The sequence below is a fragment of the Pristiophorus japonicus genome, chromosome 16 (assembly GCF_044704955.1).
Source record: "Pristiophorus japonicus isolate sPriJap1 chromosome 16, sPriJap1.hap1, whole genome shotgun sequence".
Classification (NCBI taxonomy): domain Eukaryota; kingdom Metazoa; phylum Chordata; class Chondrichthyes; family Pristiophoridae; genus Pristiophorus; species Pristiophorus japonicus.
In genome coordinates, this window is record NC_091992.1 from 88,511,936 (window position 1) to 88,525,515 (window position 13,580).

The following is a 13,580-nucleotide window of genomic DNA, read 5'->3' on the forward strand; positions in this document are numbered from 1 at the left end:
TTGATCTGCACCAAAACGAGGGACACAATGTGAGCTGAGGCTGCAAAGTGAAGCATACAGCCAGCTCCCAACACATTAAAGGAATTGAAAAACACATAGCAGCAACTTACCTCCAACCCCGCCCGAAGGGCTTGCTGGTCCTCTCTCTTTCTCTCTCTGTGAACCAGGGACTGAGAATGGGACCGGACCGGGAGAATGGGGACGGAGAATGGGACCGGACCAGGAAGCCCTTCGAGCAGGGTTGGAGGTAAGTTGCTGCTATGTATTTTTTAATTCTTTTTGTGTGTCCGGCCATCTGCTGCGCCGATTTCCATTCCTGCGCTGATTTCCTTATCTCTCCGGAAGGTTTTTCTGGAGAGGCTACATTCGCTGGCCTAAGCAGAACTCTCAGCTGGCCAAACTTCCCTAAATGGCCAGAATAGGCGTAGGAGCTGGTTACGCCCCCTTTGGCTGAAAAAAAAACAGACCTAAAAAAATCGTAACTGAGTTACACTGGTGCAAATTGATTGGGGAAACTGTGATTTTTCAACTTAAGCCAAAAAGAGCAGCCCGCTCAAAAAAAAATGGCACAAATCACTGGGGAAAATTGAGCCCTATGTCTCTCCCTAGTTTACTCTCCTATTCTATTTTCCCTTTCTTTATCAATTTCTTGGTCCTCCTTTGCTGAATTCTAAAATCTTCCCAATTCTCAGGCTTACTCTTTTTGGCAATATTATAAATCTTTTCCTTTAATTTAATACTATCTTTAATTTCTCTTGTTAGTCACAGTTGGATCATTTCTCCCATGGTGTTTTTATTCCTTAACCAAATGTATATTCGTTGTGAATTATGAATTAGTTCTTTAAATGTATGCCATTGCTTTTCTACTGTCATATCTTTCAAACTAGTTTCCCAACCTACCTTAGCCAACTCGGCTCTCATACCTGCTTTGTTCAGGTTTAGGACCCTAGTTTTGGACTTAACTAAATCACTCTCAATTGTAGTTTGATCATTGTTATTGTTATTTCAGGCCGAAGGTCAGGTATACAGGTCAGAAGCAACCAGCATTCTATGATTGTTTTGTACTTGCAACAAAATGTGACATTTGGAATCTAACCTCTGCATAGACTATATATAGAGTTTTGATTATATTATAGCTAGATAGATGTTTATTGAAATACAATTTGCACAGTACCAGCAGATCATTTACAATGTACTTGTCCTGGACTAGCAGTTGTTTAATATTTCTCAGAATACCTCCTGAACAGCCAAATGAATACCTTATACCTAACATGAGGCAGATTGAGAAAAAAATCTATAGAAATAGTAAGGTACAAACATTTATTTCAATTGTTTGCATTACTTACTGACTGAACTTGAAGCATTAAATCATTCTTTACTTGAAGCAGCCCAACCATTTTTTCTTCCAATTCCTTCCTTTTTGCTTCAGATTTAGCTAGTGCCTCTTTGGTCTTCTCAAACTCCACTTTCATATTCGCCATTTCCTTTTCAGTTTCTGCGCTCCTCAAAAGTGGTTTGATCTTGAAATATAGTTTCATCCATGGCCAGTGTTTGACATTCATAAATGAACGGATGTTGTACTGGATAGTGAAGACGGCTTCCCTGTAGAATTGTAATAAATGAAAATGTTGTTATTATTTGCATTGATATGCCTACATTACTAAATACCATTAATATTTCAATTTACCTTCTCTCCATCATGTTCCTAAATTCTACTCTCATTAGGAATCCGCGGCAAATGGCCTGTGTGCGTGTGATGATTTGGGCCAATTTGTCATCTCTCATTTCCTCAAGAGTACCCAGGAGACCAGCTTTGAAAAACACCTTTAAATGGGATAAATAATAAATTAGCTTTAAGAGTCATTAGTGGGTCATCATTCTCTACCATTCTTTCATATGAAATTTTGAAAACTGAGCTGTTACCTTAGTATGGCCAAACCTATACTGGGTATGGTCCACGTCAATGGAGCTCAGCAGTTTCTCAGCAGCCTTTTTGCTATCAATAAATTGTCCTTCGGGTATGGCACTTGCATTTAAGATTTTGTATCTGTGTTTTCAAAATATATATATATATATTTGAGTACAATCACTACTCAATGGAATTAAGAGTCAGAAGATCGATAGCAGCCAAAAATCACCAATAGCCACCTATATCAATAAGGGCATCAGCCTTGGCTCAGTGGTAGTACTCTTACCTCTGAGTCAGAAGGTCATGGATTCAATATCCACTCCAGAGACATGACTATATAATCCAGAATGACACCTCAATGCAAAACTGAGGAAGTGCTGCACTGTTGGAGGTGATAACTTTTGGATCAAATGTTAAACCAGTCTCGGGTGGATGCAAAAGATCCCACACACTATTTGAACAAGAGCAGCAGAGTTCTGCAAGTATGCTGGCCAATATTTATCCTTCACTAAAACAGATTATCTGCTCATTACTGCTTGTGGGATCTTTCTGCATGTAAATTGGCTGTGTATTTCCTACATTATAACAGTGAGCGCATAGCGGAAATGGTAGCATAGTAGTTATGTTACTGGATTAGTAATCCAAAGGGCTGGACTAATACTCTAGAGCCATGAGTTCAAATCCCATGATGGCAGCTATGGAATTTGAATTCAGTTAAGTAGATAAATCTGGAAAATGGTAAAACTACTGGATTGGCATAAAAACTCATCTAGTTCACTAATGCCCTTTAGGGAAGGAAATCTGTTTCCCTTAGCCAATGTGGCTCCAGAACCACAGCAATGTTGTTGACTCTGAAATGGCCCAGCATGTATTGTGTTATATAGAACTAGGAAAAACTGCAGTGGTTCAAGTAGGCAGCTCACCTTCTCAAGAGCAATTAGGGATGGGCAGCAAATGCTGGCCTTCCCATGAATGAATTTTAAAAACCACAAGAAAATGCACTTGAATGGCTACAAAATGCTTTGGGATTCCTGCGGTTATGAAAATCACTACATCCTTTCCTTTTCCTTTTATATTTAAATTGTTACCTTTGCTTAAAGTCAGCATAAAGGATTCTGCTTGGGAATCCTTTCCTGCAGATTCTGATACCTTCCAACACACCATTGCACCTCAACTGATGAATGACTAGGTGATTTTCCATTGCACCTAAATAGAGAATATTATATTGGTTGAATCAATACACATCTACTAGCAAACAGAATATCATTTTAAATGTTAACATAATTATCTGAAAATTCTTACCTGGAGTCTTTGTTTCATTGGGAATTAAACAGCGTACAAAGTGAGGATGAGTACTTCTTAAATTGGTCATCAGCTTATTCAGATTTTCCTGTAATGCATAAGAGAGATCATTTTATTACCAATAACTAGAAAGAAAATCAAATTATTAATTTGTAGAATGAGACAAGTAATTTTAGTTCATTACTCTTTAAAGTTTTTCTTCTTAAAATTGCTTAATTATGTCGATAAAGTGTTACTAATTGTGGAAACATTAAAGTGCAAGGTATACCCTAAAGAGTGCAGACACAGTTTGGAAAGAAGAACCCTTCTTCTTGCCACCCTTTTTAGGAGCATCAGCAGCTGTCAAAAAAGAACATTTAAAACAGATATCGATAAATGCTGTTTTTCCAGTCAGCAAGAAAATGAATTCACAGTGCTTGTTAAGTTAAAATATTTTACCGTCACCAGCATAGGCAACAAAGAGCGATGACAGAAGTTTCATCGGAGATTTCTGATAGAGGCCAACAACAGTTTCATTGAGCGGGTCCTTGTTCTTTTCCAACCAGCCGGTGATGTTATAATCCACGATGCCGGCATAGTGGATCAATGAGAAATGAGCTTCAGCCTTTCCTTTAGTAGGCTTGGGTTTCTGGAAGTTGCTTGACTTTCCAAGATGCTGGTCATACAGTTTATTCTTGAAAGTAGTATCTGAGGCCTTGGGGAACATGCACTCCTCTTCCAGGATTGAGAAGATCCCCATGGGCTTTAACATCAAAAATAAGTTTTCTTAAACTGTGAGAATCCTTTGTGTAATTTAGTGTTACAATGTTAAAGTTCTTTTTTTCAGCTCTATCTGATTTACTTTTATTCCCTTACCTTTTCAATGAGTTCAATGCAAGCAGCCAGATCCATACCAAAGTCAATGAATATCCATTCAATTCCTTCCTTCTTGTACTCTTCTTGTTCCAGAACGAACATGTGGTGGTTGAAGAACTGTTGCAGTTTCTCGTTAGTGAAGTTGATACACAACTGTTCCAAGCTGTTGTACTGGAATTCATGAAAAACAATAATAAAAGCATGTGAGCTCAACAGAGAAAAAAAGTGTTTGCTCAAGAATTGAATTTTTTTGACTCACGTCAAAGATTTCGAAGCCTGCAATATCCAGCACACCAATGAAATATTGTCTTGGTTGTTTTGTTTCTAATTGCTGATTGATTCGTGTAACCATCCATAAAAACATCTTCTCGTACACAGCTTTTGCCAGTGCACCCACTGAGTTGTGCACCTTGAATCAATCCAAAAACACATTATGAGCCTTAGAAATTATAACTGGATGAAACAAATTTCAGGAATTATTTTACAAGCAGTGGGTCAGTGCAATTTTATATAATGTCAAATAATGCACATAATACCTGTTGTACGGTTTGCCCTTTGGTTACGTACTCATTGCCAACCTTTACTCTTGGGAAGCATAAAGATTTTAATAAATCTGCAGAGTTCAAGCCCATCAGGTAAGCACTCTTGTCAGCCACTGTTAAAAAACAAAATCTGTTCAGCATCAGTGGATAATGGGTTTATGGACACAAACATACTACATTAGGGCTGAGAATGGTAGATTCAGATTGAAAAATTCAGCTGGCTAGACCAGAGTTATACTGTGCTTTATCCCTGTGTGAATCATACTCTAACTGCCAAGAGAGCCCCCTGTGCATATGTACTTACAAAAATATTTATCCCCCAATCAACATCACAAAAACAGATTATCTGGTCATTATAACATTGCTGTTTGGGGGAGTTTGCTGTACGCAAAATGGCTGCCGCATTTCCCACACTACAACAGTGACTACACTTCAAAAGTATTTTATTGGCTGTAAGATGCTTTGGAACATCAATTGATCATGAAAGATGCTATACAAATGCAAGTCTTCAATCTCAGTTTTGAAATTCTCAATTATCCTAGCCACAAAAGCTTTTTGGGGAGAGTGTTGCAGATTTGGCATGCAGGTATGGCAGGCAGTGAAGAAGGCAAATGGTCTGTTGGCCTTCATAGCTAGGGGATTCTTGCTATTGAGGGAGTGCAGCGAAGGTTCACCAGACTGATTCCTGGAATGGCAGGACTGACATATGAGGAGAGACTGGATCGACTGGGCCTGTATTCACTGGAGTTTAGAAGGATGAGAGGGGATCTCATAGAAACATATAAAATTCTGACGGGACTGGACAAGTTAGATGCAGGAAGAATGTTCTCGATGTTGGGGAAGTCCAGAACCAGGGGACATAGTCTAAGGATATGGGGTAAGCCATTTAGGACTGAGATGAGGAGAAACTTCTTCACTCAGAGAGTTGTTAACCTGTGGAATTCCCTGCCGCAGAGAGTTGTTAATGCCAGTTCATTGGATATAGTCAAGAAGGAGTTAGATATGGCCCTTACCGCTAAAGGGATCAAGGGGTAGGGAGAGAAAGCAGGAAAGGGATACTGAGGTGAATGATCAGCCATGATCTTATTGAATGGTGGTGCAGGCTCAAAGGGCCGAATGGCCTACTCCTGCATCTATTTTCTATGTTTCTATATTTCTAGTTCCACTTCTCTTTGTGTGAAGATATGCTTCCTGACATCAACCCTGAGAAAAGACTCAATACCAAGTTGACAATGTGTTTGGAGAGCGACAGGCAACTTATTAGTGCCTATATAATTAACAGAACAACAGAAACACTTCTGATTTAGGGCTAGAATTTGCATTGGTTCACTGCCCGGTTTCTCGGCGGTATTGGCTGTTTTGGGCGAGAACCAGATCGGCGAGAAGTTCCCCAACTGAGGCACGCCGGTGGCTTCAGAGACCCGCTAGGGAGCGGACCGCCAGCATACACCGTCCACAGATCGCCCTGGCGCGATTTTTGGCTGAGCGGGGCTCTCGTAGGTAAGTATGAAAAAAAAATTTTTTAAACCGCCCACGAGGATCAGCGGAGCTGGGCGGTAAGTAAGTAGGTCTGCAAGAAAAAGGTAAGTGATCGTTTTTTTAATAGTTATTTTCAAAATCTGTTGGAGTGATTTCATTTAAAAGTGTGTTGGGAATGTTTTTTTTGATGTTTTAGTTAGGTTTTTTGAAAAATTATTTTTAATCTTTTTCTTGTGTTAGGCCCAACCCGCAGCCTTGGGGTAAACTTTTATAGATTTTAAAATTTATTTTCTTTTGGCACCGCCTAATCTAGCCGCAATTGCAATTTTTCACCCAGATTGGGGGTGCAAGGCCCATATTTTTCATTGGACGGATTTTTTTTTTTTCGGGAAGTTTCCGCCAGCGATAATCTTCCCAGCTTTAGCGGTTGTTTTGGCGGCAATCGGGCGCTGGCGGACTTTGGGTAAATTCTACCTCTTAGAATTTTCAATTTAGCTAATTATTTTCAGAATAAATTTGTCAATAGCGTTGCACACAGTCAGTTGATAAATTACATACATATATAGAATTGGGACAGAGACTTTGGAAACTTGCTCCATTTTGTGCTCCATAATGGGCAGAGCCTGAAACTATAATGGGCTAGAATTTCAGCAAAATCTGCCACTGCCGGATTGCCACCCAAAAAATCGCTAAGATTATTAAATTAACGCCAGCGAAAAATTGATGAAAAAAAGGAAAAAATTCCACCCAGCAGGAAAAATGTGTCTTACACGCGGATTCTCGGCTAAAAATGTGATCCTGGGCAAATTGGGCGGTACTTACTCAAAATTTAGTCCGAGGCTACGGGTTGGGCCGAGGGAGGGGGGAAAACCCAAGAAATATTTTTCCAAAAACATTTTAAAAATTTTAAATCGGCAAACATTCTCAGGACCCTTTTCCACTGAATCGCTGTAAAAGAATCTTTTAAAAAAAAACGTTAACTTACCTTTTTTTGCAGGACTTCATACCAACCGCCCAGATCCGGCTGCTTTCTCGTGGGCGGTATTTTTTCCCTCAGCTACAAAACACCACTACCACCAAACGCGGCGGTGGCGGTTTTTTCAATCTTCCACGCCGGCGGTCCGCTCCCCAGTGGTATTCCGAAACCATGGCGGAACTCTTTGATGAAATTCCCGCCAGTGGTTTTCCGCCAAAAACGAAGAAGACAGACGAGAAACCGGGCGGAAATGGTGCTGAATTTCTAGCCCATAGTGACAGTTGACATAGCAAAATTAAATAGGAAATGTTGGCACAGCAATTTACAAAGGTAAATGTTGACGGATAAGTGTAACAGCATTTTTGAAATCGGGTAGTCAGGTTTGTGAATAGAAAGTATGCCTCCTACACAAGATTTTTGATAATGTATCAATATTTTACCTTCAGTGCCATCAGGCTCAGCCTGTTCCTCTCGCTGCTTCTGCTTGAACTTTAGGTTACCATAGTGCATTACTGCACCAGTGAGTTTGTAGATACATGCTTTTTCCTCAGCAGTAAAGCCCAGGATATCAATAGCTTCCTACAGAACCAAATAAGTAATGTTATCATTGCTGTAGCCTCCTTTGCATCAGTAGTTCGATTATTACCTATATGTCTTAACTTACATCAGTAGCCATCAATTCATCTTGGTCATCGATACTAGTTACAGTAATCTCACCCTGACTCACAAACGGATAGTCATAGGGGTTGGTGGTGATGAGCAACAATTCTGAAGTGAAAAGATTCAACGGATTTGCAATTATTTACGAATATTAATGGAAAACAAATCAATAATTTCAGATGTGTTTATTACAAAATTGAATAGTTATTTGAAAAGTTTTCATATCTTGCACTAACTCTTGTATATTAGCAGCAATTTGTTCATTTAAGTATAACTACAATGCCAAAATCTATTTTGGTTTACCAATTAGTTCTGGCTTCTTATTGGACGTAATCTGGTAGAAAATATGGTAGCTTCTTTCAGCTTTCAACTGGAAGGTAACACGGGACTTTTCCAGCAGATCTGTTGAGTATATTTATGTTTGAGTTGATGTAGCTGCAAATAATTTTCAATTACACAGATCACAAATAACCCAAATATACTCATACTTACAGGTCTCAATATCAGCAGAAGCCAATTTCCCTGTAGCTCCAAAGTGGATTCTGATGAATTTACCCTTGGTATTGAGAGAAAATGCTTTTATTAGCCATAAAGCTTAATTTCAAATTTAATTTTCTAACTATGTCCAATTAATCTTCAAGCCTATTTATGGCTATATTGACTGAATTCTATTTACAGATGTTTGTACTCCGATATTTTACCTATAGTATAGAAATAACATTTCAGAAAACTTACGAAGCGAGACGAGTTGTCATTTCGCATTGTCTTGGCATTACCAAAGGCTTCAAGCAATGGATTAGCCTGGATGATTTGATCTTCCAGTGTTCCCTAAAAGTACAGGGTATACATAAGCCAGCTTTATAATCTATTACAAAGACTGCAGATAACAAAACGTAAGCATACTGAATATTAGATATTCAGATTTAGAAGGTTGGGAGTGATCTAATCTAAGTGTTTAAATGATAAAGGTATTAGATAGGGGAAACATGAACACTCTTTCCTCTGGGGGATGGGGGGATCCAGAACAACAGGGCATAAACTTAAAATTAAAGCTTGCACGACCATTCAAGAGTGAAATCAGGAAGCACTTTTTCACAAAAAGGGGCAGTGGAAATCTGGAACTTGGTCCACAAAAGGCTGTGAATTGACTTTTTCAAGACTGAAGTTGACTTTTTTTAGGTTAGGGTATCAAGGGATATAGACCAAAGGCAGGTAAATGGAGTTGAGGTGCAGATCAGCAATGATCTAACTGAACAGAATACTCCTGTCCTTTGTTCCTATTAGTACCATATGCATATTAATTAAAGATTGTATTTTTCATTTACCTGCATTTTGGACTCCTTTTTCTTGAGGACATCACCACTGGTTGCAATTGATGCAAAATACTGGATGACCCGTTTCGTGTTCACAGTTTTCCCTGCACCGGATTCTCCGCTAGGTGGAAGGACACGGGGAGCAAAATTATATATAAGCCAAATAAATTGCTATAAATCCTAAATATTGTGGGTTCGGGTGACATATAATTGTAATTAAAAGTATTAATTCTTACGTAATCAGAATAGACTGGTTTTCACGGTCTATGAAATAAAAAAACATGTTAAATTGATGCAAAATTGTTTAAAACTTATGTGAATCGAACTAATCTGTCTAGAATTCTAAATAGCAAAATGTATATATTTACAGTCTGCAATGAATAAGAGTCATAAAGTTCATAAAAGGATGCATTATTACCCGTTAACATGAACTGATAAGCGTTGTCAGAGATGGAGAAGATGTGGGGAGGAGCCTCCTGACGCTTCTTGCCTCTGTAAGCATTGACAACTAAAGGATCGTACACTGGCAACCACTTGTAGGGGTTTACAGTGACACAGAACAGCCCAGAGTAGGTCTGGATAACAAAATATATGTATTTGTTAGATTATTTTGGTGATACATTAATATAAGACCTCGTTAAAGATTCAAGTACACTTACGTAGATCATCCAGGCTGAATAACGCTCTTTGAGGTTAAACAGCACAGATGCTTCATTCAAGTGGGTCAACATGGCCATGTCCTCGATTTTATCGAATTTTGGAGGGTTCATTTGGAACACTTGATCTTCTTTAACAGTTACTGTCTGCAAAAATGAATGTGCGATTATGCTAAGCTAATTCCAGTGATAGTAAAAGCGGAACATGTATTGACACCATCTAATGCTGCAGTTTAGTCACAGATGATTTCTGTGCAGTACCATGCACAGTCAGCAAAGCCCCATTGTAATGCTGGCTGCAGATCATCCTGAGCGTAACAGAAAAGGAACATTGCACATTGTACTTGGATAAATATGCAGAACTCTACAGCTCATGGCCTGGAATTTGCGGTTGTAACCATGGTGAAACTGTCAGCATTCTCCGCATTACAACTGTGAAACTGAGAACAACTTCTGATATCTGCACATGTGCAGTAAAACGAGAAAATCCAGAAGTTGCTGTCAAGCATACCCTGCACCCCTTTAGGATGAGCTCTTGAACTCCCCACAGCTGGCAGTCAATTGAAATCACTGAAGTGACTAGAACGTCCCTATTACACTGTAAAAAATCTGAAAAAAATAAGTCTGGTTATATGAGGCATGACTTGGATTTTAACAGAGTACTGAGTCATAACTACTGCTGAACAACCTCCCTGGCACTAAAAACAAATTTTATAATTGTGGAATGTCAATCTTTTCCATTATGATAAAAATTCCATGGTTTTTAATATAATTGTTATAAGTTTGTTTATGATATTTCAGCTTCTACCTCAATCCCATGTGTATGTCCCAATCTTTATTTCGCTCTCTGTAAAATGATTATAAAGTGAATGATAATAAGTGCATTTTACTTCCTGGTTTGCTGCCTGTGTGAATTCTTCAATGTGATTGGCTGCTTAGCCAGCTTGATGACACCACTGTTGCTTGATGCTGGAGTTCCCCTAGACTTGGTACCAGAATCAAATTAATGTTGGGAGAAGTGAAATCCACGCCACAAAGATCAGCAGTGAGCACCATCTCTTCACCGCTGACCGCAAAATCTAGGCCGATGTTTATCGTTAGACAAGAGCAATGTGGAGTATTTCCTCATTTTTAACATTAAAAACATTGAGATCAGAAGGGCTAAGCCATCCCATAATTGAATTAATGCTTTCAATCTGGAAGGAGGCATGACCACAGCTGAAGATTCCAGTGCAATATGAGTACAACAAAGAACTTCCAGGTGCATTAACGACAAGTAGATTTGAAGCCTAGAATGAGAAGAACATTGTCAGGCATGGCCAACTTCTTCATGTGGGTGAGATACGTTTTTCAACAATTAATGGAAACATTCCCTCTCACTCAGCCTTATGTGCTCAGCTACCTTCAAATAAAACACATCCTCCAACAAGTATCAACTCCTCCAGAGCTACTAATGATCAACCCCCTCCCCCACCCATACTAAAAATATTTTTTGCACAATGCACTCTACTCATCTACACTTATACAGGACTCAGAGAAAGTCGTAAAGGTGCTCTGGGGTGAGATCTAAATAATATGGAAAGGATGGGAGGGAATTTGCGAACAACCCTTCACTGCCACTTTGATGTAGGGTTAGGGTGAAGCCAGGTATGGATTCAAAGGTGAAGGAAATAATTTTAAATTAGTAAGGACTGGAGTGATCGGCAATTGGGACGTAGCACAGAAAGGATGTTTGTGGCATAGTTTGCATAAACTGGGATTTCATGGAGAATATAAAAGGTGGAGCAGCAAGGAGAGTGTTAAATTCATTGAGTCTTGAGGTGATTAAGGCATGTATCAGGGTTTCAGCAGTGAAGGAGCAGAACTAGGAGCAGAGGCAGGCATTGTTGTAGAATTAAAAGTAAGTAACCTTTGTGAAAGAGTGCATATGGTATCTGAAACTATGCCCAAGATTTGAAGAGAACACCAAGTTTGCTTGGTTGAGCCCGCGCTACAGTCCAGGAAGAGGGAAACAATTGACATCAAGGGAACAGAGCCTATGGCAGGAGTTGAAGATAATGATCTTCCTGATCTTGAACTTGAGGAAGTTTATGATTGATCAAAGACTGGATATTGGGCAAAACTTCTAACAGCAAAGAGGCAGTTGATGGGTCAGGGAGGTAGTGGAGAGATCAAACTCTCGCAAAATTCTCAGAAGGATGAGGAATGCAACGAGAACATACTGCATCAGTACCATTAAACTGTACAAAAAAATTGACCCAACAAAATCAAATCCCGAGAGGGATGCGATAAACTTTAGGCAGCTGTGCTGACTCACATCATGGCCAACTGGGAGCTGAAATATGACAATGTACAAATATGCATAATTAGGCCATAAATGTACCCTCCCTCAAATGTTGTGTTGAGAATATTACCAAGTAGTATATTAGTGCAAAAACCAGTCGACAATTTGTCAACCAGTTTGTCCTTTGTTTAAAAGGTTTTTGAAAATGTTACATTTAAAAAGTTGTTTATACCTGAGCTATTAATAGTTCAATATTTGCAGATTTTCTGTTTCAACGTGTAACCTGTTTGTTTTTAATGTTCAGTTACTTGAAATAAAATATGGTGGTTGAAGGGGGTTGAAAAGACCTTGAGGTGCCCGAGTAATACGGTGGACCATGCCAAGCACCTCTGAAACACCATTTGGCTGGAAATGGTAGAGAGGACTTGGCTCGCAAGTCCCTTTTGAATTTACGTGCATCTGATATCACTTTGCAAGGACAAAAAAGTGACAGATTAACTGCAGCCTTGAAGATAAAGAAACAGCTTTTGGAAATCTAAAACAAAACAGAAAGCCTGGATTTATATCATTGGTAAATTAGCAGCTGAAAGATTAATATTTAGATGATAGGTTCAGATTTATTCTGATCCCTATTTATAGTGACATGGGAAATGCTTCCATAAATATTTCCTCTGTTGGCAACTGTAAATGAATTCTTTCAGAATATGTTTACCATTTGCCTGCAAATACAATCAAAGAAAATCATCACATACTCAATTAAGCTTCATGAAACCCGGTAGAATTCTTATCATGGGATCCCTGACCTTTCATCAGATCAATTCTTACTAACCTTTTTGTCTATAGTTTCCACTGTGACTTTGCCACCTTCCCTACTTTTGATTGTACTTGGTATGTACAATTCATTTGGGTCAACGACATAATAGGATGTTTTCGCATCAAATGGTTTATTCTGAGCTTCGATCCGCTCTTTCTCCGATTTGCGGAGATACTGACGAGCCGCTCCAAAAATCTCCATTTCCGCGTCAGAACTCATGTTTGCGGTTTACTGTTTAAAAAAAAGAAATAGCAGTGTTTAATGGTGAACATTTGCCCTATCTAAAGTTTAACATGGTCTTCAGATAGTTAATTACAGTCATACCCAGCTCGAATGGAAGCCAAACAGGCTTATGCTGCTTTTGCCTTGTTGTATGTCAAGGTTAATGTTGCTAAGCAAGATCATTTAGGATGAATTCACAGTCCAACTGCAGAATGAATGGGAAGACAGTTGGCTTTCTACTGCCCCTTATCCCCCATCCCCACCCCTAAACAAAGGCACTGTAAAAATGCAGCCTGAAACCAGCATCTGGGCCCACCTGAACGTAAAAAGGTGTTGTCTAATTCCACTTCGCTTGGCAATCAATTGAGGCCTTGCCATCCAATTTACATTCCAATTTTAGTAGGTGCGAAACGATTTTTACTTACTACTAACATGAAACTTGTGCAGTCTGAATACACCCTTCTAAACATCACCCAAGCACACATAGCTTTGGAATTTGAATACAACATTTTGTATTTTGCACAGACTGCTTTTTTTTAAACAAATAACTGTATCATCCCAAATCTAC

The 13,580-nt window shown here is 39.0% G+C and overlaps 1 protein-coding gene across 1 annotated transcript in view; it reads right to left on the reverse strand.

Annotated features, from left to right (window-relative positions):
• The window catches only part of LOC139226206 (uncharacterized), a 75,726-nt gene extending 62,705 nt beyond the window's left edge, over positions 1 to 13,021 (reverse strand). Inside the window, exons 1-20 of the mRNA XM_070856836.1 lie at positions 12,806 to 13,021; positions 9,696 to 9,839; positions 9,455 to 9,611; positions 9,273 to 9,300; positions 9,049 to 9,157; positions 8,459 to 8,551; positions 8,216 to 8,279; positions 8,027 to 8,125; positions 7,728 to 7,831; positions 7,504 to 7,642; positions 4,603 to 4,721; positions 4,326 to 4,475; positions 4,067 to 4,237; positions 3,650 to 3,953; positions 3,480 to 3,550; positions 3,212 to 3,299; positions 2,998 to 3,115; positions 1,924 to 2,047; positions 1,688 to 1,824; positions 1,347 to 1,602 (exon numbers count right to left, since the gene is read on the reverse strand). Coding sequence (XP_070712937.1) covers positions 1,347 to 1,602; positions 1,688 to 1,824; positions 1,924 to 2,047; positions 2,998 to 3,115; positions 3,212 to 3,299; positions 3,480 to 3,550; positions 3,650 to 3,953; positions 4,067 to 4,237; positions 4,326 to 4,475; positions 4,603 to 4,721; positions 7,504 to 7,642; positions 7,728 to 7,831; positions 8,027 to 8,125; positions 8,216 to 8,279; positions 8,459 to 8,551; positions 9,049 to 9,157; positions 9,273 to 9,300; positions 9,455 to 9,611; positions 9,696 to 9,839; positions 12,806 to 13,009 — 2,679 coding nt within the window. The 5' untranslated portion in view covers positions 13,010 to 13,021. The remainder of the gene's footprint in view (positions 1 to 1,346; positions 1,603 to 1,687; positions 1,825 to 1,923; positions 2,048 to 2,997; positions 3,116 to 3,211; positions 3,300 to 3,479; positions 3,551 to 3,649; positions 3,954 to 4,066; positions 4,238 to 4,325; positions 4,476 to 4,602; positions 4,722 to 7,503; positions 7,643 to 7,727; positions 7,832 to 8,026; positions 8,126 to 8,215; positions 8,280 to 8,458; positions 8,552 to 9,048; positions 9,158 to 9,272; positions 9,301 to 9,454; positions 9,612 to 9,695; positions 9,840 to 12,805) is intronic.
• Positions 13,022 to 13,580: the final 559 nt, after the last annotated feature.